We start from the raw sequence: 22,635 nt of genomic DNA on the forward strand, positions 1-22,635 counted from the left end.
GCTTAAAAGTTATCAAGCATCCCAATCATACTTTAAGTGAAGTTTATGACTAAATCTTAAGTGTCAGTTTTAGAGATGATTTAGGACACTTTGCTCTGCCACAAACAGGATTTGGGATGACGACATAGGCATGGACCAATCACTGAATAGATTTCCTTATTTAAGAATATTCTGAGATAAATTCACATTGAATAGTGAATGGTGAGTTTACATTCAACACACATTTGACAATAAAGAGTTTTCAAGACAATAGATTATAATATTCAAATTTGAAATGAAAGATAATCACATTTTCCACCATGTCTTAATTAAAAAATTTAAACTGGTGTGCTGTTAACTGACCTGCCTATATATATATATATATATATATATATATATATATATATATATATATATATATATATATATATATATATATATATATATATATATATATATATATATATATATATATATATATTCATGATATAATCAGCCACTATAGATTCCAAAAGAAAACCGAATTGGCGGGAGGAAGTAGCGATCACTACTGCTGGCTGAATTAGTCGAACAGCGGAAACATTTTATAAAAGGCAAGTTCAGCCCAACATTAACCAGTGTGAGTAAATGATGACAAAGGGTTCATTTTGGTTGAACTATTGTTGACCGAATGAATTCCCCTCGGTCTTGATGTTCCCATAGGATGTTCCAAACTACAGTCCAGTTGGTGGCGGTATGTCTCTTTATTTAGTTTAACCCGGTGGAAGAAAAAGAGACTGAAGCCTCTGCTCACTCCAGCACAGGAGGTGGCGCTGTTCGCTTCATTTCTGTTGGTTTGCAACCGGCTAGTAAACAGAAGAATCAAATGTTAGAGACGTTCGTCGGGAATTTGATTTCACAGACTGATAGCTTTCAGATTTTCATATAACATGTTGATCTTTCTGAGTTAACGAACGTGTTGGTCGTCGAAATCTCTGAATCTCTATATCAGGTCGGGGATAAGAGAGAAATCCGCAGTTTTTACACTTCCACTGGACACGTGGTTAAACTGCAGCATGGCCAAATCAAGCTCTCTTCAGAAAACAGCATTAAGGTTTGCTCGTGTCGTCTTTATCTCGTTACCCATCTTAAAAGTAGCATGTGTTTTTTTTCTTGCATATTAAACAAAACAATTGGCCAGTGTCCGAGCGTTCAAGCCTGTCTTTCAGCAATTGCCCTCAAAATGAGCAAAAGCTCTTTCCTCAGGCATTTCTTGTTTTGTATTCCTCCACAGTAAAGCTGTGGGAGTGACTTCCGCTATGGCTGAAGAAGGAGAGGAGCTTCCCATTGATGAGCAAGCCATCAGTGCCAGTGAAGATGAGGTACTCGTGATCGTCCTGTCATGCTGTTATGATTAGTGTCACCAACTTCAGACATGTACCTTCTATTTTTTATTTTTTTTTGCTGTCACAAACTGTTTCTGTGATTCAATATAATGTCCTATAGTAGTTTCCAGTACCTGATGTAGTTTTTCAATGTAGGACTGGGTTTACAAACTCCTATTGAAGCCAGGACTGTGTTTAAAAGGGGCAAATACATGGATATTTTTCGTATTGTTTTACTTTTTCATCTTCACTTTTTATGGAAGCTGTTTTCACCACAGAATAAAACATTTTAAAAGGTACTTGCTACTTTTTATCTCTCAATTGATAATAGAGATTATTATTAAAAAAAAGTGTATACCGCGCAATTTTGATTTCATATCTTGCGATTCTGACTTTATATCATGCAATTCTAAGATGTAAACTAGCAATTGCGAGAGTGAAGAATTGTGAGAGAAAAAGTTGCAATTACCTTTTTTAATTTTTTTATTCTGTGGTGAAAACAAGCTTCCATATATTGTTACATACTAAGTTTTTGCACCCCTAAAAATATATGTAAAAAAAAAACATTTTCAAATACTTATACTGAGTTCTGGGTGTTTTTAAAGGGACAGATCACCCCAAAATGTAAATTCTGTCATTAATTCCTCACCCTCATGTCATTCTAAACCCGTAAGACCTTCGTTCATCTTCAGAACACAAATTAAGATATTTTGGATGAAATCTGAGCTGTGCTTGACACCACATAGACTGCAACATTATTACTACTTTCAAGGACCAGAAAGGTAAAGTTGTCGTTATAATAGTCCATGTCACTCCAGTGGTTCAACCTTAATGTAATGAAGCGACGAGAATCCTTTTTGTTTTTGTGTGTGCACAAAAATAACTTTTTTTTAACAATGTCTTCGGTGTCAGTCTCCTACGCTGTTTGTGTAGTACAGTGTGGCACTTCCGGGTTCTACACCAGAATGCCAGCTCAGTATTGGCCACTGATTGGCCGGCTCCTGCATCAGCATCACATGCGTGTGTGAACTGTGTCGACCAATAGTGAGCTTCCGAGTTTGTGCTTGGATTTCATCAAAAATATCTTAATTTGTGTTCCAAAGATGAACAAAGGTCTTACGGGTTTGGCGGTGTCCTTCAATGCTTGTCAGTAAATAGCCTGTTATGATTGGCTAATGTTGTGGTATCGCTATTTTGAAAACATCTTTATCAAAGTCAATTACATTGTCTCTTTTGGAACAGGCATGTATTTTGACTGTTGAACCCCTTTGTGCTAGCCTGACGTGGTCATACTCAATTCTAGTCAGAATATGAGTCTGATGTAGAGGTCTTCACGGGGCACCCGAGACCCGTGGACCCGGGATCCGACCCGGGACCCGTACGGGTTCGGGTCTATTTTTTAAATGGTCATCCGGGTCCGGGTCGGGTCCTAATCTATTACTTCGGTTCCCGGGTCTGTTAATGTTGTAGCCTATGTAATACGTCAATCGGACTCGGAGAACACCTGGCCGTGAGAGTCAGCGCGGCTTGTGTGTTTTGTGTAACTTACAAATTGCTAAATTAGGATAAGAAAAGTGTGAGCCGGGAAATGAGGTTTAGAAATACACAGCAACAACAACACAAGCGCTCTCCCTCTCTCTCTCGCGCGCGCGCTCTCTCAGTCGTTTAGAAAGCGGGCAGATTTAATGCATGCGCGCGGTAATAATGTACTCAAGAATATATTTCAAATCAGCAACAAGACCTCAGGTGAACTGTCACATAAATGTTTTCTGTGATGCTCAAATTGCGTAGAAAAGCTCATATTTTAGGTGCTCCAGCTGACGCGCGAGTGCAGTCTCAAGCGCGTGTCATGTTTCTATGGCAACCCGAGCTTCCGCAGTGACTGTAATGACTTTAAAAATAATATGAATGAACTGTCTTGTTTAATCTTAAAGTTCTGCTAGTCAGACTTGGCTCAGAGAGATTATGGCAAATAAATAATGGTAACGCAAGCGGCCATGGCACTAAACGAGCAATAGTTATTAGTTCAAAAGGGCAAACAGTCAAAGTTATTATGCGAATTAACTCATAAATCCGTCACTGTGAAATAAAATTGACTTTGACAGCTGAAATGAGTGAATTAAGCATGCTTGGAACAATTAATGAGGAATATTGTAATACATCACAATCAAGGTACAAGGAAGGGAAACAACGGCTATATATCGTTAGGTAGGCTGACTGAGACAAAGTTATTTTTCGCAGCTTGTTCATTAACTTGTTAACAGCAGTATATTGTGTAATATGAGACAATCGGGTCCAGTCGCGTCTGTCTTCCCGGCGGGTTCGGTTCCAGCTATCAAATAATAGACGGGTCCATGTCGGTTCCGGGTAATATATTTTTGGCATTTTTCGGATCTGCACGGGTCCGGGTCCAGTTTTTGAAATAATAGACGGGTCCGGGTCGGATCTGTGTTGAACATTGCGGGTCTCTTCGGGTTCGGGTGCGAATTTTTGGACCCGTGAAGACCTCTAGTCTGATGCTCCATTGGGCTGTGATTATGAGGCGTGTTTCAACCGAACCAGGAAAGACCTCAATTGGGTAGACCTTTGATGGTCTATCCAATTGATGTGTTTCCTGGTTCAGTTGAAACACGCCTCATAATCACAGCCCAATGGAGCAAACCAATCAGAGCAACGAAGCGACGCATTGTCAAATGTCAACAGAGAGCTCAACTGCACTGTGTTGCCAAGTCCACGTTTTTTTTCACGGTTGTTTTCTATGTCCAAGGGTTGAAGCGACTATTATGTGATATATAGACCCATGAGTGCGAATTTTAGCAGGCAACCTTGCCAAAACAACACACTTTTTACCCCCCAAACGCCATTTTTTCCAAGAAGAATCCCCGAGAAGCTATTTTTAGGGCTAGTAGTTGGCAGGTTTTGTTGTAAAAACTTGGCAACCCTGTCTGCACACGTGCTGGAATAAACGATCTTTGCCGGTGTTGTAAAAAAATAAAAGATTTAATTGATACACAGAGTACTTACCCAACATGATCATCATCTTTGAGAGAAATTATGAAGGTGAATGCAGATACAAACAAGCTCTCCGTTTAGGATTCGAGTAAATATAATCCAAGCCCCTCTGATGACGTGCATGATTACATTACTGTTGATCATCTGTCCGTCATCGGCTAAAGCCCGCCCTGATGATTTCATTGGTCCGAACAGTTTCTGTTCGGAGATAATTACTCCTCTATGGAGCAATTCCAGACCGAACTGCCCGACCTAAAAATGTTGTGGGCTGGGCTAAGTTCGGCTGGCATCCAGGCTACCTCTGTGCCATATTAAGCCAAAATGTTGTTGTTTTTATACAGGAGGGCAGTGATGATGAGAGAAAACACAACAAGCTACTGGAAGCCATCAGCTCTATGGGTGGAAGAAAGAGGTTTGACACATTTGAGATTTATGTTTTTAGTACTGGTCCATGTGAAACGAAAATGCTTCAGTGATAAAAAAGAAAAAAAACTAAATTCTGGACATACTGGGCTGAAATCAGAGAACTGGAATGTTTGGAACATGAAATAAGTAAACAAATTCTAATGATTAGGCATGTGCCCGAAGCTTAATTGTGGAAAATTACCGCAATCTACGGAGCCCCTGAAGGGCATTCAAAGTAGGGCTGTCAGTCGATTATTTTGATTAATCAAATATTTTTGTGGTAATAACAATAGACCTAAGCAAATAATAGTCTTCATGATAATTGCTTTTTATACTTTATTTGAGACTTTTATTACTGCCTCGTTATTGTATATGTATTTTTATTCAGAGGTCTTCAACCCTGCTCCTGCAAAGTTTATTTCCAACCTGCTTCAGCACACCTGCCTGTGTATTTTCAACAAGTGATCCTGAAGAGCTTGATTAGCTTCACCGTTCTTTCATTAGGGTTGGAGCTTAACCCCAGAAGCAGGGTTGAAGACCTCTGAATTAAAATACATATACAATAACGAGGCAATAATAATAGTCTCAAATAAAGTATCAAAAGCAAGTAATCATATAATAGTTTATAGAAAACCACTGTTAAAATGCCACTCATGTAAATGACAACAGTTCATGTGGAGCAGCATCTGTGACACATAAAGCACTCAATAGCATTATCTATGCTGTAGTAATGTTTTTAAATGGTTTAAATACATTCTGCTTAGAAAACGGTATAATAATACACTTAATGGATTCTTGTCCGTGTGAATGGGTGACTTTCGGTACTTTTGCCGCTTACGCAACACGGTAAATTCCAGTCGAGGATTTTTTTTTATTTTTAAATTTAGGTTTTAAATTTAATCAAGGAATCATGACAGCCCTAATTCAAAGGCGATTTCAGTACCTTGCATATTAATAGGGTCTCCACAAATTGTACACAATATAATTACTCAACTTTGGTACAATGTATAATTTCCTTTCCAAACACGGTATTCGGCTTCTTCGGCACATCCCTACTGATTATATCACGGTCTGTCTGAAAAGCTGTTTCTGATTTGCTGCAATGTGTGCATTCAAACCGTTAAATGCACAGGTGATTGCAGTCAGTTTAAAGGGATAGTTCACTTTGAAATTAAATTTTGATATGTTTTAGCTTACCTCATGGGCATCCGAGATGTAGGAGTATTTGTTTCCCCAGTAGTTTCAATTTTGATCATTTTAGGTCAAACCGTTGTTGTCTGTGCCTCACATAATGCAGGTCTATGGTCACCACCTCAAAGAGCATACACAGAGAAGTCCAAATTAAACAATCCCCCATCGTAAGCACACACTGATGGCCTAAGACACGAAACGAGCGGTTTGTGTGAGAAAACGAACAGTATTTATATCGTTTTTACCTCTTGTACATCACTACGTCCGACTGATCCGAGGGCGTGCGTGCGTGTTTCCTGTTGTGTACAAGAGGTAAAAACAATATAAATACTGTTCGTTTTCTCACACAAACCGCTCGTTTCGTGTCTTAGGCCATCAGTGTGTGCTTACGATGGGGGATTGTTTAATTTGGACTTCTCTGTGTATGCTCTTTGAGGTGGTAACCATAGACCTGCATTATGTGAGGCACAGACAACAACGGTTTGACCTAAAATGATCAAAATTGAAACTACTGGGGAAACAAATACTCCTATATCTCTGATGCCCATGAGGTAAGCTAAAACATATCAAAATTTAATTTCAAAGTGAACTATGCCTTTAATCATTCTAAAGGAATGTGCTGCCATGACTGAAGCACATGATGCTGCATCTTAAGTTAATGCAATTGAAAATTGAGATTCAATGTTTAAACTCCGTTGACTAGATAAAGCACCTCTTAGAATAAATCTTGGGTGCAAAACTCTGTTCCAGTAGGGCTGCTCTGCAGTTTACAGGATGTTTACACAACAGCTATATACTAAAAACAGACAACATTCACACGGATATGCAAAAATGACTAAAAGCTGTATTATGCATGCCAAGGCAGTAGTTAGAGATATCGCTTTGTCAAGAAACACGTGGCGAACATGTGCATGTGACGTCACAGTTTTCACACCTTCACGTTTCTGTTGTTTACATGGAAATGGTAAAGGCATTGTTTTTTAAAACCTTGCACTTTGAAACCTGGGGCCTATTGCACAAAACTAGGATAAGCCGGGATATCTTGGTGAGCTTGTCATCTGTATGCAAAATTTAGTACACCACTGTCGTGTAAACGTACCCTGAAGGCACACTCACACCAAGAACGATAATGAAAGATAACTGTATATTAGCAGATAAGTTGAGCCATGGTCACCAAGATATCCCGGCTTAATCCCTTATCCTAGTTTGGTGCAATAGGCCCCTGTTTTCAGGCCCCCAAAACAAATAAGTTTTCCATTTTCAGTTGAATATACCCTTAGCTTCAACCTTAATTAAACCTGATCCGTCTAATCAAGTTCTTCAGGTTTATTTGAAAACTGCAGGGTTAGTAATCTAGTTTTTCACCCCTCGAATGAATCCCAGCAGTCAGAATGTTTTAACTGCTTGTGTACTTAGTATGTCGTTGTACGTTGTTCTTAATAAAACTTTGCTTGTCTATCCCAGGAAAAAGCAGAATGAGCGTTCTGAAGCCAGTGTGCAGGTCTCAGAGTTCTTTGTCAATGCAGAGGGTAAAAGCAGAATGCATCGTAATTTATTCACATCTTAATCAAGACAGAACATCAGTCTTAGCTTTTCTTTATTCTATATAAAGGTACTGGAGATAAAGTCAACCTTTCTGACCTCTTGGGAACCGCGGAGAAGACCCCAGGAACCTCCAACAAGACCAAGAAACAGCTGAGGAACCTACAAAACAGTAAAGAGACTTTGGAGCTGCCTCTCAACAAACAGGAAACCGAGAAGGTCATGAAATGCTGCTTTTTCAGTTCAGTCACTCGCTCTGATAAACCGAGAAGCTTGTCAAAAAACACTCTTTTTAAAGCAAAATAGCCTCTTTTTTTTTTTTCTTTTTTTTTTTTTTTACAAATATTATAAACAATTTCAACGTCATTCATGTACACAATATATTCATCAAATTCATTATTATTAACTAATTTAATATTCACTATTGGTAATGATTTTGGAAACGCACCCCAGAATTGGATCAGTGACCTTTTATTTCAATAATCCCTGCGACCAAGTAATTTACTCTTGATGTTCGAGATTCAGTTTCAATGTTTTTTCTTTTATTTTAGTCTGTTTTATTGTAATGACAACTTTAAAGAGGGTTTTCGCCAAATCAGGCCACTTTCAGTTTGAGTTTTCACTAAAAACAGATCTTACACATGTTATTGTTGTATTTCACTGAATATCCTTGAATGACTATAGCAATAGAAGCTGGCATGGGGTTAAACGTTTTATTTGCTAAATGTTTTTTTCTCTCTACTATGTCCACAGATTCAGAGAGGCATAGCGTATGAGAAGACTGCCAGCGAGGTGTCCTGCTGGAAGAACATCATACTGCAGAACCGGAAGGCTGAACAAATGGTGTTTCCTCTGCACCAGGAGCCCTTAGGACCTAAACGGGTGGAGCAGGTCGTTGCTGGGTGGAAGGTGTGGATTTGGGCTTATTTTAAAACAGCTTAAATTTGTCATGGTTCAGTTTGTGTCATTGTCCTGTTGTCATTGTTTTTGTTTGGTAAATACATGCATTGCCATTAGATTAGTTCATCATAAACACTGCTCCACACAGCTCCAGGGGTTAATAAAGTCCTTCTGAAGCAAATCGATGGGTTTTTGTAAATAAAATATCCATATGTAAAACTTTAGTGAAATATCTAGCTTTCGGCAGACCGCCTTTTGCTTTCGACATCTGAAAAAAAGCATAATTGGTATGACATATGACGTTGGATGTAGCAAAAGTGCTTTGAATGGCATTACACTTTCTTTGTAAGTTGAATACGGAAGGCGATCCGCCGCAAGCTAGATATTTACTTTATAAAGTTTAAAATATGGATATTTTCCTTACACAAACCCATTGCTTCGCTTCAGAATGCCTTTATTAACCTCCCGCTCTTGTGACGTTGGTTAGTTATATCATGTTATAATATACAAATCCAGATCTCGGACAAATTCTTTTTTGCAAATTTTGTGAGAATTTTTATTCATTTCCGTGCCATTTGACACAATTCCTCATTTCTGAACTGGCACAATAAATACAGTAGAAGTAAGTTATTGATTGTATCTAAGCAGTAAGTTTTACACCCAATCACATTAATGATGTTAATAACTAAATCAGACAATACACCGGCAATTTAGTAATATCCCAGCAGTTGTAGTCTTGACTGATCTTGAACAAAATCCCAAGTCCTCTAATGGGTCCTGCACACTGCGATTTTTCAAAATCCTTTGCGAATGTCCCTTGTCAGACTGTACGAACATGATCGCCATGTCACACTGTAAGATCTCAGTTGACATTAATGTCAGACTGCACGATAGTGAAGGCGCGCTTAAAACGGACGCGCGCAAGAAAACTCACCCGGAGTTTTATATCATCAATGAATGACGCGTTCAGTGACAGTGAGCCGCATTACACGCGGGACTGAAATGCTGGCTACAAAGAAATCTCTAGCACTCGTTTTGGTCATAGTTTGTCTTGAAAAACGGAGATATTTGACTGTCGTCGTAGGAGAAGTCACACTGCAGGATTGTGTGGCAAATCTTCTGACACTGCCAGAATTTTGTCTGAGGTCAAATTTGATCGCAGCGCTCATTAATCGGCTGCCGGTGAACATGTCAAACTAACGACCAAAGACGTCAGATTTTAGTCTAGGATCTGAGGAATCTTTTAGGATTTGCTAAATTTGTCCCAGACGGCCAAATCGTGGCCAAAATCGCACAGTGTGCACCCGGCTTAAATCTGAAACTGAGACAAGACCAAGACCTTCAAAAAATGGTCTTGACACCGGTCTCGAGTACTACAACAATGCTATATCAATACTAGATTAGTATGAGTCTAGTGATATTTGCACAAAATGTATTTAATTTATTTAACATTTATTAGAAAATGTAAGTTTAAAATATGCCTTGGTTTAGGATAAGTAACCGTTTATTCACATTAATAACTTGGTTTTCAAACACTCGGGTTACATCAAATGTACTCAAGTTTTCTCATCTTTGTTTTGTCTAATTAAGGTGTTCCCTTTTACTGTAGTTCAGTGATACAGATAATTGCTATTATCTTGAATTCAATTCACACATTTATTTGTATAGCTTTACAGAAAATGCTTGTTTCTACATTACAATTTAGTGACCTGTCATCATTGCGGATGTTTCTTTGCACACTGAACAGATGAAACTATAACATGTTTGGTAGAAGCACTTGTTTTTATTTTAGTAACTGTGTTTTCTCTGTGACAGATTCAAACTCCTCTTGAACAGGAGATTTTCAGACTCTTGCACAACAACAGCCAGCCAGTCGTTGACCCTATTCTGACTCCTGTCGAAGAGGCATCGCTTAAAGCCATGAGCTTGGAGGAGGTATGACGCTTTCAAATGGACTCTGGTGCGGTTCGACTGAAATATGAACGCAACAAGGCCCAAAGACATGTAAACGAACCAAAAACAGAAATACGAGACCCTATAAAGGACAGGATGCTTAAGAATCACAGTTAGCTACAGGCATCAGAACCGTGTCTCCTCGTAGCAGATCTTGGTTTGTGTGTGATGGAGGGATTCCTGCTGCTGGTTTGACTCCTTTACACATTTATCATCTCTTCACAAGTTCTCAGCTGCTCAAAATACCATCATATGTAGCTACAAACATACAACAAGCGTATTTAGCCTCACACAGCATTGTTTTGGATGTTCGATAAGCTCCGTAGTGAAATATACGTAATAAAAACCGACCAATCAGGTTGTGAACACATCCCTATGCATTTAGGTTTGGCCTTTTAACACCAAACCTAAAGATACCAATGTGAATGCTTAACCAAGTGGACCAAACTAAGTGTGAACAAACCCTATGAATAAGCAGTTTGGCATCACTTACTGATCACACTGAAGTGAATGTCCAATAAATATATACTATGTTTTTAAAGGAGATAAACATAAAGAAGCTTTGGTAAGGACGGCTGCATGATGTATTACGATTATTGAAATATTGCCACTGTTCATATGGCAATATGCATATCTCATTCACAAGGGTTTGCAGTAATTTGAATACTTCAGAAAATTGTTAATGGTGATGCAGATGGCTTTAAACATAATTATTCTCAGTTTAAATATAATTAATGAAGTGTAGTTTCTTGCACATGAAATGAAATATGGTTCCAAATGAATGCTTATGTTCAGTGACTATTTCACTTTGTGACCCTTTGTATTTCAGGCGAAGGTTCGTCGTGCTGAGCTTCAAAAAGCAAGAGCGCTCCAGTCATACTATGAGGCAAAAGCCAATAGAGAAAAGAAAATCAAGAGTAAAAAGTGAGTTCTACACCTGAATGTTTCTGACAACTTTTGTGTTTGCATTTTTTTTTTTTAAGTTTAACTACAAAATATCTTTCTCAGGTATCGCAAGTTTAAGAAGAAAGGCAGAGTTAAGGATTTTCTGAAGCAGTTTGAAGAAATGGCTAAGACAGACCCCCAGAGTGCCTTGGAAGAGCTAAAAAAGATTGAACTCTCAAGGATGGAGGTGTGTGATGAAGCATGGAAAGAGATCATGAATAAGTGAGAATCATTTGGGCTAAAATATATTTCCGTTGCATGTTTTCACTACAGGAGAGGATGTCTCTCAAACATCAGAACAGGGGCAAGTGGGCCAAATCAAAGGCCATCATGGCTAAATATGATGATTCGGTAAGTTTTAATTTGTTTAATTCCAGAATCATAAAGTTACTCATGATTTACATCCCTTGATAGCAATTTCATCACTGTCCCATGCTCATCATCAGGCACGTAAAGCAATGCAGGAGCAGTTGCAGATGAATAAGGATCTTACACAGAAGATAGTGGTGCTTTCTGATGATGAACATGATAGTAAAGATGAAGAATTGAATACCGTTCCTGATTTTGTAAACGATCCTGAGCCGATTATTGATCCGGTCAATCCCTGGATGAAAGGTCAACTTACTCGTGAAGAGCCTGAGGTCATCTGCGTCACACCTGAGGATGCTGAAACCGCAGCAGAGGAAAACGAGGAAGAGGTGCTTATTGGAGAATTTGAGAGGAAGAGGAAGCGGAGGCAAGCTGAGGAAAAGGGCTCGACTCCTATAGAAGAAAAGGGTATGAGACAAGATGAACAGATTGAATTTAGTCTTTTATTCATATTTAAACATTGATCAGTGAACATAAACCGAAGCTCAACCTAACCTACTTGATGCTCGTGAAATAAACCTAATTGGTTCTCGCATGTCAGGTGAACAAGCTTGAGCTTCTGTTTACCACAACTGATGTGAGTTGATGAAGGTTTAAATGTGAATAAAAGCCTAAATTCAGTCTGTTCATCGTATAAATCGATCGTGTCTTTTCAGAAAATTTGGACTAAACCGCTCAAATCATATGGATGAGTTTTACAATCTCTTTATGAATTTTTTGAAGCTTCAAAGTGGTAGTTGTGTAACTGTCAATGGAGAGGCGGAAAGCTCTCAGATTTCATCAAATTAGTTTTCAACTTTTCAAAGTTCAAGAAATTGTAAAATGAATCCATATGAATTGAGCAGTAATTCAGGTCTTATGAAGACATAACTGCTTTGTGTGATGAACCGCTTTTATTCACATATAAACATTGATCAATACACTCATATAAAGCTCATCAAATATGGTCATCGGAATCTAAACCATTCTTCTCACACATCAAGGGAGTACATTTGAGCTTCTATTTGCTATATTTGATGTGATATTAAATCTGTTCATTAATTCTGTTCATCATGTAAAGTGGTCTTGTCTCTTTAGACTTCAATTTAACCACTCATGGTCCCTTAATAAATGTTTTGAAGCTTGAAAATATCTTAGAAAATCTGAAAATAGGTTTCTTCGAATATATTCATTCATGTTTTGAAGATGAATGAAATGCTTATGGGTTTGGAATGACACAAGGGGGATTTAAATGATAAAAGTTCTCATTTTGGGGTGAATTAACTGATTACTTGTTGATTGAAAAATGTCTTGTTCCTTTAACTTAGCTAGCTCACTGCTTGCTTTTGTTATATTTCAGATGATTCACTGGACTTGACCTGCTTGAATTTGAATGAAAACTTTAATAATTAAGGTGTTTTGACTGGCAGTGTATGTGGTGATTCTCATCCAAACTATTTGTCTTGTATTCTTTTAGCAGAGCACACAAGAGAGGTGGTTGGCGAAGATGTGGTGGAGATTTCCGACAATGAGGAGAATGATGATAAAAAAGAAGAGGAGGGGGAGAAGGATGATGATGAAGAGGAGGAGGATGTTTCTCAGTTTAACAGCCTTTTCAAGCTTATGAGGAGCGAGAAGACACAGGAAGGGCAAGAAGATGGAGAGGGACTTTTAGATGAAGGGCCGATTAGAGTCAGGAATATAGAAGATTTGGAGGTTTTGGGGGAGGTTCTCGAGCCCCATCCCAATGTGGCTCAATCTCTGCCTCAAACAGCTTCTGTAGAGGCAACTACAGCGCCAACTAATAAAAAGAACAGGGAAATCAAACTCAATGAAGTACTCACCAAAGAAGCCAAAGTCATCAACGTTCCCTTTTCGCCAACAGTTGTTGAAGAAGTGAGTTGAATGGCTTCACTTGGGGGGAAGAGTATGTAACCAATTTGTCTTATTGAGGTTACTAAACAAATTTAATGTTACTATGCTGAAATCAAGGTTACCACGGGTTGTAAAAATAGTCATGTTATTGTGTTCATTCCTTTGAATCGTCAACCCTGACTATGGTGTCTCCATTAACTTTGACGTTTAGTTCTTGAGTTGTTACAAGATTCTGCTTTTTCCTGTGTTTAAAATTGTTTTACTCTTGATAGGAGCATGATGAACAGATTTCTATCATCAAGGAGGCTTTTGCTGGGGATGATGTCATTTCTGATTTCATAAAAGACAAAAGGAAACAGGAAGCTGCAGGGAGGCCCAAAGTGGTGGACCTGACCCTGCCAGGCTGGGGCGAGTGGGGAGGTGTTGGTCTCAAACCCTCTCGCTGGAAACGCAAAAGGTAAGAATACATTTAAAAAAAGGGTTAGGGACATAGTAATTTCAAAACATTTCTCATCTTTCTTGTTTATAATTGTAGTGATGTCATATTTTCAACACATTATTATATATTTTTCTGATTTGGTGCGATATCTTGAGATCAGATTGATTGGCATTGGGACAGCATGCCGTCCAGGGGTGCATTTGCCAAAAACACTGTTAGCCAACTATGGTTGCAAATTCCATTTGTTATCAACAGCGTTAAACTATTCGTAGTTTCCCAACAATGGTTCCAACGAACATTTGCAAACAGCATCTCAAAGTTGTATGGTTTGAATAACAACCCTCGACCTGTGGTTAAAGGTGCACTATGCAACTTTCCATCCACTGGAGGGCGCCTATTCAAAACCAAGGTGTAGTTTGATGACGGCAAGTTTGAGCGCAGTATTTTGGGACATGTGGTCTTCACCTCACAGTCGGTGGAAAATAGGACTCTGGCAGAAATCAGAGATTATTAACGTTAGGCCATCCTTAAAAATATTTTGGTTTGCAGGAACAGTAAAAAAATGTAAAAAAAAAAAAAAAGGGTCGGTAGGTAGGTCTATTTTTTTTTCTTCAAATTTTAATACAAAAAAAAAAAGTACATTTTTGGTGATGGTTATTACGTAGGTATGAATTTAAACAAATTGCCATATCGTGACATCACTGACTAGGTCTTCAAGCCGTGCCTTCGGGCGCATAGGCTAATTGCAGGCTATATACACCACAAACAAAGTGAAATATTTGTCAAAAACATGTTTATTGCATAAATTTCAGCTGCATTCTATAAGAAAAGGGTCCCTTTTTTTCCGGGTTTCTCACGTATTTTAGCTCTTTTCCCACTGTCTTCCCGTTTTAGTTTTTTCCCGTGATATGTTTCTTATTTTTACGCTCGATTGTGTTAACTCAGAACACGCCACTATCTGTGTCTCTGAAGTGGCTTGCACTTCTTGCCAGACCCACACATCTGGTGATATAGACTAGTGCATTTAAATATTAAAAAGCAAAAAGTTGTTTTTATGAATTTAATTAATTAAGAAGCTATAACCAACTCTTTAATGGTAAATATTACAGTAAACAAACATCGCAGACAATGGCAGACCATTTTTTTTCAGACGTTATTTTATTTTTGTAATATGTATTGTCTCTGTTTTTTGAAGAGACACTGCCCCTCTTTCCTTCTTCTTGACAGCCTACATTTAGAATAATAGATTTGATTAACGTTAATGATGAAAAAGGTTTAAAAATCGTGATTGTTTGTATTGTTTTTCCTGCCGTCGAGCCAGAGCCGTTCACTAAATCAGTGTTTCCCAACCTTTTTTCAGTCATGGCACCCTTTAAAAATTTTCTAATTTTGTGGCCCCATACATACGTTACGCTAGGGGTGTAGCAGTACAGATTGCTCACGGTTCGGTTTATATCATGGTTATACTCATCAAGATCGACATGTTGACATACTTTTTGTGTGAGTTTGTCCGTTCAAACGCAAGACTTGAAAGAACTCAATATTTGCGCGCTGTGAGACGTGTGCGCGCTGCGCAAAGAGACAGATCTTCTCTCACTGCAGAGTGATGATGGCGAAAATGACTGGTCATACGGCAGCACTCGCATGCATTGAACACAGTTTACAAAGACCGTTTTGCCCACGTTTTTCTTTTATTATCACTGTTGTAGTGCAGGTGTATCCATCGACAGAACCATACTTAAAGCATTATTTTTCAAGTTACAACCAGTGCCGCCGCTCCCACCACGCGCAGTTGAGCAAAAACCACGCTACCATAGCACCGCGTTATGACAACGACATTTCAGACTGACAGAGACAAGATAAACGGCTTTTCCGCCATTTGTTACTGTTTTGTACACGTTGTTATATTAATTATAATTCAAATTCTGTTTTATTCGCCACAATATAGTAATGATGAATGTTGAGAGGGGCACTTTTGATTATTTTTCAAAAAGGGCAGGGGCTCAAAGCCCTCCCCTCTGCAGTGCACTTGCCTGGTGTGTGTAACGTGTCCATGGTCCTGACTCCTGTCACAAAATGCGGCGAAATCTCCGACAGGGCTTTAATAGTCTAACGTTACAGTGAATGAGAATATGAGCCGAAACGAACGCACAGGCCATAGTGTGACATCCGTTAACCATAGTGTAAACATAGATGACGTCACAGGTTTTTCTATAACATAAAGAATGTAGCCTTCGTTTGTATGGCCCAGGCAATTTATACATTTATAATACTAACTAAAATATAATTCATATTATTTTATTACTTTTGTATTAGTTGTTTGAAGAGTAAAAAAAGAAATTGGTCGGTCTTAAAGCAAATTTACAACCGGCAAGTCGGTCGGACTAAAAGGAAAAATTTTTTTTAAAATGAGTCGGCCCTAAATTAACAGGGTCGGTCGGGTTTCGGCAAACAAGAATATTTTTGAGGGATGGCCTTACTGTAGTGTAAAGCAGAGCAGGACCGAGTGTTGTGGAGCTGAGCACGGCCGCTGGACCGATTGTTACACAAACACACGGCTCGTGAGCAGCAGGACTTTTATTGTTACGGGACACAGTCGCCTGGCTCCTGCAGTATCTGGTCATGAGGTAAAGCAGCTCTGTTTATCATATTAGATACATTTAAGTATGTTTAAAATTATATTGGCGTTATGTTGTAGAAGTAGAGTTTAAAAGTAACTACTTTAAAAGTAGAGTTTTCTTGTTTGAATGACATATGGACTTAATCCCTATCTTGAGCACAATAAGGAAGCCATGATTCAGTACAATCTATACCATCTATTTCAAATACATACAAATGGCATTTACGTCTTTTAGTTTGTCAAGAGTTTTAAAGCACCGTTTTTGCTCTAGTATGTTAGAACGAGCCTATGATTGAATCTGAAAATGAAGCAAAATAACTGAGACTTAGATCTCAGATGCCATGTGCGTAATTTATAGCAAAACATCTAGCAGGAGATTAATGCAACAAAGATTGTTTTGGCTGTACAGCAGCTCTAGAAGAAGGTAATTGTCCAGCTTAAGTACATTTTTGATGATTAATTTCCATTGTAAAAATCTTGCTGCTTACCGTTTTCTTACACACCGTTTTCAACTGAAAACAGATAAAGCTTAATGCTTTCTCACCGTTCATTGAATGAAGCAGTGAGTTATGCCATTGTACGGTAAACACACCCCAGACTGGTAATTGAAGTTAAACTATAGCTTTGAATACCTGCAATCACCCTAATAATGAACAGTGTCAAGTGCAGGAAGTGTGCTGTCAATCTTTCATATGCATAACATTATGAGAACAATATAGAAGTGGAGTTTTGTGCTTTAGCTGCATGTGTTTTAGCGTGTGATGTTACACTTGTGCATTTGTGTTATTTTGCATAGATAACATATTATTTATACAGGGTGTCCGCGGGGTTTTAAAAAGTATTAAAAAGTGATAAATCAAAATTGTCAAATTTAAGGCCATTAAAAGTGTTAAATGTGGTCTCGGAGGTATTATTTTTTTCCAAATTAGGTATTATTTTTTCAGACTATCAGGTGTCCTATTCTATTGAAACTCTATCTGCGTTCGCATTAGTTCGTTTAAATATGGGCTTTAGCATATCTGGGCACATAATCAAAGATCTTTCGTCTCCGTCTCAACGCATGTTTGATGCTGACGTCATATTCAGTGGTCGTTCGGCATCATCTCAGAACACTGCGCTCTCAACAGAAGGGGCTGCATGGCTTACGTTTTATTTTAAACTTGCTTCAAGGCATATCTTCAACGACTGTCCCCATAAGAGCAATCTTAAACGATTTATATAAAGTCTAAAATGAACAAAAAGAGTTGTGAGAGAATGAGGCGCGATCCATAGACAGTATATAAACAGTGAGATCCGCGTGTCTGTCTGCTCTTAAAGGGACAGCAGCCAAAAAAGCTTCCTGTCAGGGAACAGAGAAAATGACTCGCTGCTCTTGACTAAATAACTTTTGTAGCTTTAATAAGGATTAACTATTTAATTTATAGTTTATGCAGTGCAGACTGCATATAACTTTTATAACTAAATTTCTGTATATTTCCTAACTGTTAAGACAGGAAGGGCAGGAATAAACATGACATTTATTATGGGTTTATGTTAGCATTGTTTTAAGTTTACTTAAATTAAAAACTGTTATATTTTTGAAGCCTAATAATGAATGTAAAAAAAAAAAAAATCAGTAGCTGTATTAATATCAGTAATACTGGCCTTCATTCAGAAAAAGATGCCATTTAAACAAGTATTTAAAATATACTGTCTTTATGTTGTTTCTACATTAATTTGATTAACTGTGAAATTATTATATAAAATAAATTTATTAAAAACGTACAAAAACTTTTTTTTTTAATTGCGATTAATCACAGAAAAAATGTGTGATTAATCTAGTTAAAGTTTTTAATCGATTGACAGCACTAGTTTTTAGTATTTTGTTTAATTCAACAACTTATCACAGTTATAGAAATGTAATATTTGGTTCAGGTTTTGTTGCTGGAAAAAAACACTAAATCATTTAATTGCTGAATTACCAATTATTAATGTAAATCAAATGTGTATGCAGTAATGTTTCTCCTTAACCAACCTTTGTGAATGTTGAGATCTATTTTACTGTGTCTGAATGATAACTTATAACAGATTTCCTCCTGCTGTCGATTCTAAATCTATTCTTTTTTGTATGTTATATATGTCAAAATCTGTGTAAATAATAGAAAGGTCGCTGATTAACACTTGCAATTCAGTGTTGTGATGGTTTTAAAAAATATTCTGAAGGTAGTAAAAAAGGTATTAAAAAGTAGTAAATTTAACTTAAGGATTGCTGTATATACCCTGTTATAATATTACTTGTATCTTGTGTATATGTCTGATGAATCTCAGGAAGCATTAATTAACCCTATATTAAAAATAATGTCACATTAAGCTGAGAGACTTTGTCCAATCAAATGATTTCTGGTATGAGAACACATTAATCAGGCTTCCTTGCGAACCACAAAATCGATTAGTCTCATTTGAAATCCACACGCAATATTCTGCTAAAAGCATTATGAAGAACATCAGACATCCTAACCGTTTAGAAAACCATGGAATTGTAAATGTAAACTAGACACGACTGGCTATTAAGGCATGTGCTTTTCTTTTTTATTTGGAAATGTCAACACTTTGAGGTAACCTCTCCCATCAAGCTTATTCAAAGGGATTTTAATATGCAGAGACAACTATAGGCCATTTGTTGGTTGATTACGATGCAAAACACTGTGACTCTCAAAAAATGTTCTATTTGTCTGAGCATTTGACGACTCTATTAAACATTCATTTCATCTTAAACTCAAGCTATTGGTTGAGACGAGGGGAGTGTTTGAAAACCGTCATTGTTTTTGCACTTCTGTCTGGTGATACAAGTGGTGCAGAAATGACACGCTTAACCTTTAACCGTATAGTCTGCATGAAATCCAAATTGACCCCTTTTCATGTTCCTGGTCTTCAGTGATCAGTGCACGTTATTCCTGAGGAAAAATGTTTTTTGTAATCTGCAATCAAAATGTAATAACTTGCAGTCTTGTTATTACTTGCAACTCACATATTTCACATTGATGCAGCCCCTCTCTTCTCAGTCAGTAACGCTCTTTCCTTTTGAAAAGTGCAAAGTGCTCTGATTGGTCGACTGGACCAGTGTGATGTAGTTGGTCATCTACTCTGAGTATGTGTGGGAAATGTAATGGCCCTGACCATAACTGTGAATTTCAACCATAAACTGTACAACGTGACATCATGACTTTGCGTAAACATACACAACACTTTCTAAAGTCTAAATGCATTTTGAGCTATCCGCGCGTATGTCTACGGCGTGTGCTTCCGCGCGTATGTCTACGGCAAAACGTACCATCATCTCCACGTGTATGTCTACGGCGTGTGCCTCCGCGCGTATGTCTACGCCAAAACGTACCATCATCTCCACGTGTATGTCTATGCCATGTGATAATGTGATTCCGCCAACCTGATCTCACAGAATTAATGTTTATAGCCTAATTTTATATTATGGAGCAACTACCTCCACTCCTACACTAAACCTACCAACTCTCAACAATATAAAACACGTAACAGTTCATTTGTCTCTGTAGATTTAGGGTGAGAATGGCCCCACCGCCTCCAAGACAGGATCAGAAACTGCCTGATGTCATCATATCAGAGAAGAGAAATGCATCACTCGCGCCCCATCAGGTAAACGATCGCCTGACGACTGCATGCAGCTGGTCTTTTAAAACTGATGTGAATTTGAGTATGAGATTCTCATTCTCCTGAGAATGCATTGAGTTTTTGTCTCCCTCAATTCAGTCTTCATTGTGGCCAGTTCAAATGTCATCCCTTAAATTGAAAGGAAGCTCAATCCTGCATTTCTCTAATTATTATTATTATTATTTTTGTTGTTTTTCTTAGGTTAGTCAGCTACCGTTCCCCTATCAAAACCCGGCGCAGTTTGAATCTTGCATCCGTACTCCTATTGGGCAGACGTGGAACACACAGAGCGTTGTGAAGAAGATGACAACACCTAAAGTGGTCACTACAATGGGTGCGATCATTGAGCCTATGGTCAAAGAGGACTTCATAAAGAACAAGACCACGACGCCAGCGGCTAAAGCACCCGCAATCATGTTCGGAGGAGACAAGGGGGCGCGAAGGAGCACAAAACGGCCATCCGAAAAAAATCAAGGAAGATCACAGAAGAGGAAAAAGTAACAGACTTGGACATTTGTGACTTCAGTCAATGGATATATAGATCTTATTTGTGAGAAGTTCTCTAATCTCTAATAAATCACCAAACAAACTTTTTGTAATTCTTTTAATTTCCATATAAATCGATTTGTATGTAACTATGATGAATAATAGATGAGTGCGCATCCACATCAGATAAGGTTTCTGTTCATCCTCCCTCAGGTTCATTTGAAAAGATCCAGTGTCATTGCAAACCCTGATTAGGTTTTTGATAATCTTCCCTGCATGAATGTCTTTGTTAATGCTTATTTCAACATGATTTAATAGTCATTCAATAGATCGTAATCTCGATTCAAACACTCATGTGATCTTATTCGTAAATGATAACGATTATCCTGTGTCTAATAAACCTTTGACAATATCATACTGGAACATTCAAATCTGTGTTGACCCAGAGAGAGCAGTTATCATGTATGTGTATCATGTGTCTTTTCAACCACACAGTAGTCATGTTACAAATATTCAAATTATCACAGAAGCCATGGGTTAGAACTTTATATTTGAGATATATTCACTCATGTCTACAATCACCTTTTGAAAGTAACTTCAATAGTAACTTTTATATCCATTATATCGTTGCGCCAGTAGGTGGCGAATAGTGACTAAGAAATGTTTTTGTCTTTGAATCATTAATTCAAGAGATTCATTCTGAAACGCTGATTCATCCAGTGATGAAAAAAGTGAAGTATTTACAATTGAGTCATTGAATCATTCATTCAACTCTAGTATTATCATTATTTTAAATAATTTATTCAAATTAATTAAACATTTTAAATGTGTTGAGTTTTTGTCTGATCCTCTGGTAAATGACATTATTTTGTTTATTTGTCTGTTCAGAATCAAGCTTGTGAATCTCAATTTATCCAGAATTGTGGAGCTGTATTAAATAAGATTATCAATATAATATAATTGATATTGTTTTAAGAGTTTAAAGCCAAATGCAGCCAATGTGTTCGGAATGTGTGTGGCAGTTTCCACTTTAAAGGGTCATGAAGCCCCCCTGCTGCAGTGGTGTTTTTTCACACCTTCGATTTGAAAAGGCTTCTTAACAGGGGAGTGGTCGACTGTGAAAAGGTGGGATGGTATTGTGTGGAAAGAGGTAATGGTTTGCATAAATAGGAGAGTCTCATTAGGTGATTAGCGATACCAACAGCAGCGGTTCTGAGGCCCTGTCCACACGAAGCCCCAATCCGATCTTTTTTTTCCCTTGTTTCAAGAAATATCTGCGTCCACACGAGATTGTGAAAACTGACTAAAAACAATCTAGTTTGCATGCCAGGCCAGTATGTGGCGCTGTAATTCTGACACAGAAATACACTAAAAACGGAGAAGAAGAGTTGTGGTTAGCAGGGGTATAGCAGTGGTCGGAGGTGAGGCAAAATCTCACAATAAAATAACAATAAATACATTTGCTACTTAACAGATGTGTTTTATTAATGCCTACACCTACCCCAACCCAAAACATACCCTTACAATAATGCAGATACGGTAATTAAATCATGCAATATTGATGTGCACATGCCCAGTGCCCGTAGTTGTATCCCTTACCTCTTTCACCGTGCTGGACGAAGTGTGATGACATCACCGTTTCAGAAAATATACGGATTCGCTGTACACACGAAAACGGAAGATGATCGTTTTCAGATTTACCCACTTTGGGACCCGGTTTCGTAAAATATCGGATTCATGCTTCTAAAACGCCGGATCCGTGTGGACGAAACGCTGATACGGTACAAAATTTATACGTATACAGCTAAACGCGTCTCTATGGAAGCCCGTTTCCGCCACTAAATAAAAAAAATAATAATAATTGCGACTTTTTATCTCACAATTCTGACTTTTTTTCTCACAATTGCGAGTTA

At 38.0% G+C, this 22,635-nt stretch overlaps 1 protein-coding gene across 2 annotated transcripts; it reads left to right on the forward strand.

The window, feature by feature from the left end:
- The first annotated feature begins 744 nt into the window (after nucleotides 1-744).
- Nucleotides 745-20,948, forward strand: si:dkey-251i10.3 (uncharacterized protein LOC553498 homolog). Of its 2 annotated transcripts, none has more exons than XM_067437696.1 (15): nucleotides 745-1,072; nucleotides 1,253-1,340; nucleotides 4,697-4,767; nucleotides 7,416-7,480; nucleotides 7,564-7,712; nucleotides 8,247-8,402; nucleotides 10,209-10,328; nucleotides 11,176-11,270; nucleotides 11,355-11,478; nucleotides 11,565-11,642; nucleotides 11,738-12,068; nucleotides 13,120-13,535; nucleotides 13,787-13,971; nucleotides 20,122-20,221; nucleotides 20,438-20,948. In XM_067437696.1, exons 1-15 carry the CDS (start codon nucleotides 1,035-1,037, stop codon nucleotides 20,735-20,737), a joined length of 2,316 nt encoding a protein of 771 aa, XP_067293797.1. In that variant the 5' UTR covers nucleotides 745-1,034; the 3' UTR covers nucleotides 20,738-20,948. The 2 variants fall into 2 exon arrangements, with proteins under 2 accessions (XP_067293797.1, XP_067293796.1); XM_067437695.1 differs by having other exon boundaries at nucleotides 746-1,072; nucleotides 13,117-13,535.
- The last annotated feature ends 1,687 nt before the right edge of the window (nucleotides 20,949-22,635 follow it).

Source organism: Pseudorasbora parva, chromosome 3 (genome assembly GCF_024679245.1).
Source record: "Pseudorasbora parva isolate DD20220531a chromosome 3, ASM2467924v1, whole genome shotgun sequence".
Lineage (NCBI taxonomy): Eukaryota > Metazoa > Chordata > Actinopteri > Cypriniformes > Gobionidae > Pseudorasbora > Pseudorasbora parva.

Excerpts from the sequence above, each read along its gene's own strand:
- si:dkey-251i10.3 (XM_067437695.1), top strand. The coding sequence starts at position 1,035 with ATGGCCAAATCAAGCTCTCTTCAGAAAACAGCATTAAG. Across the intron at positions 8,403-10,208 it reads AGGTCGTTGCTGGGTGGAAG|ATTCAAACTCCTCTTGAACA; the intron begins GTGTGGATTTGG and ends TCTCTGTGACAG. Across the intron at positions 13,536-13,786 it reads CGCCAACAGTTGTTGAAGAA|GAGCATGATGAACAGATTTC; the intron begins GTGAGTTGAATG and ends TACTCTTGATAG.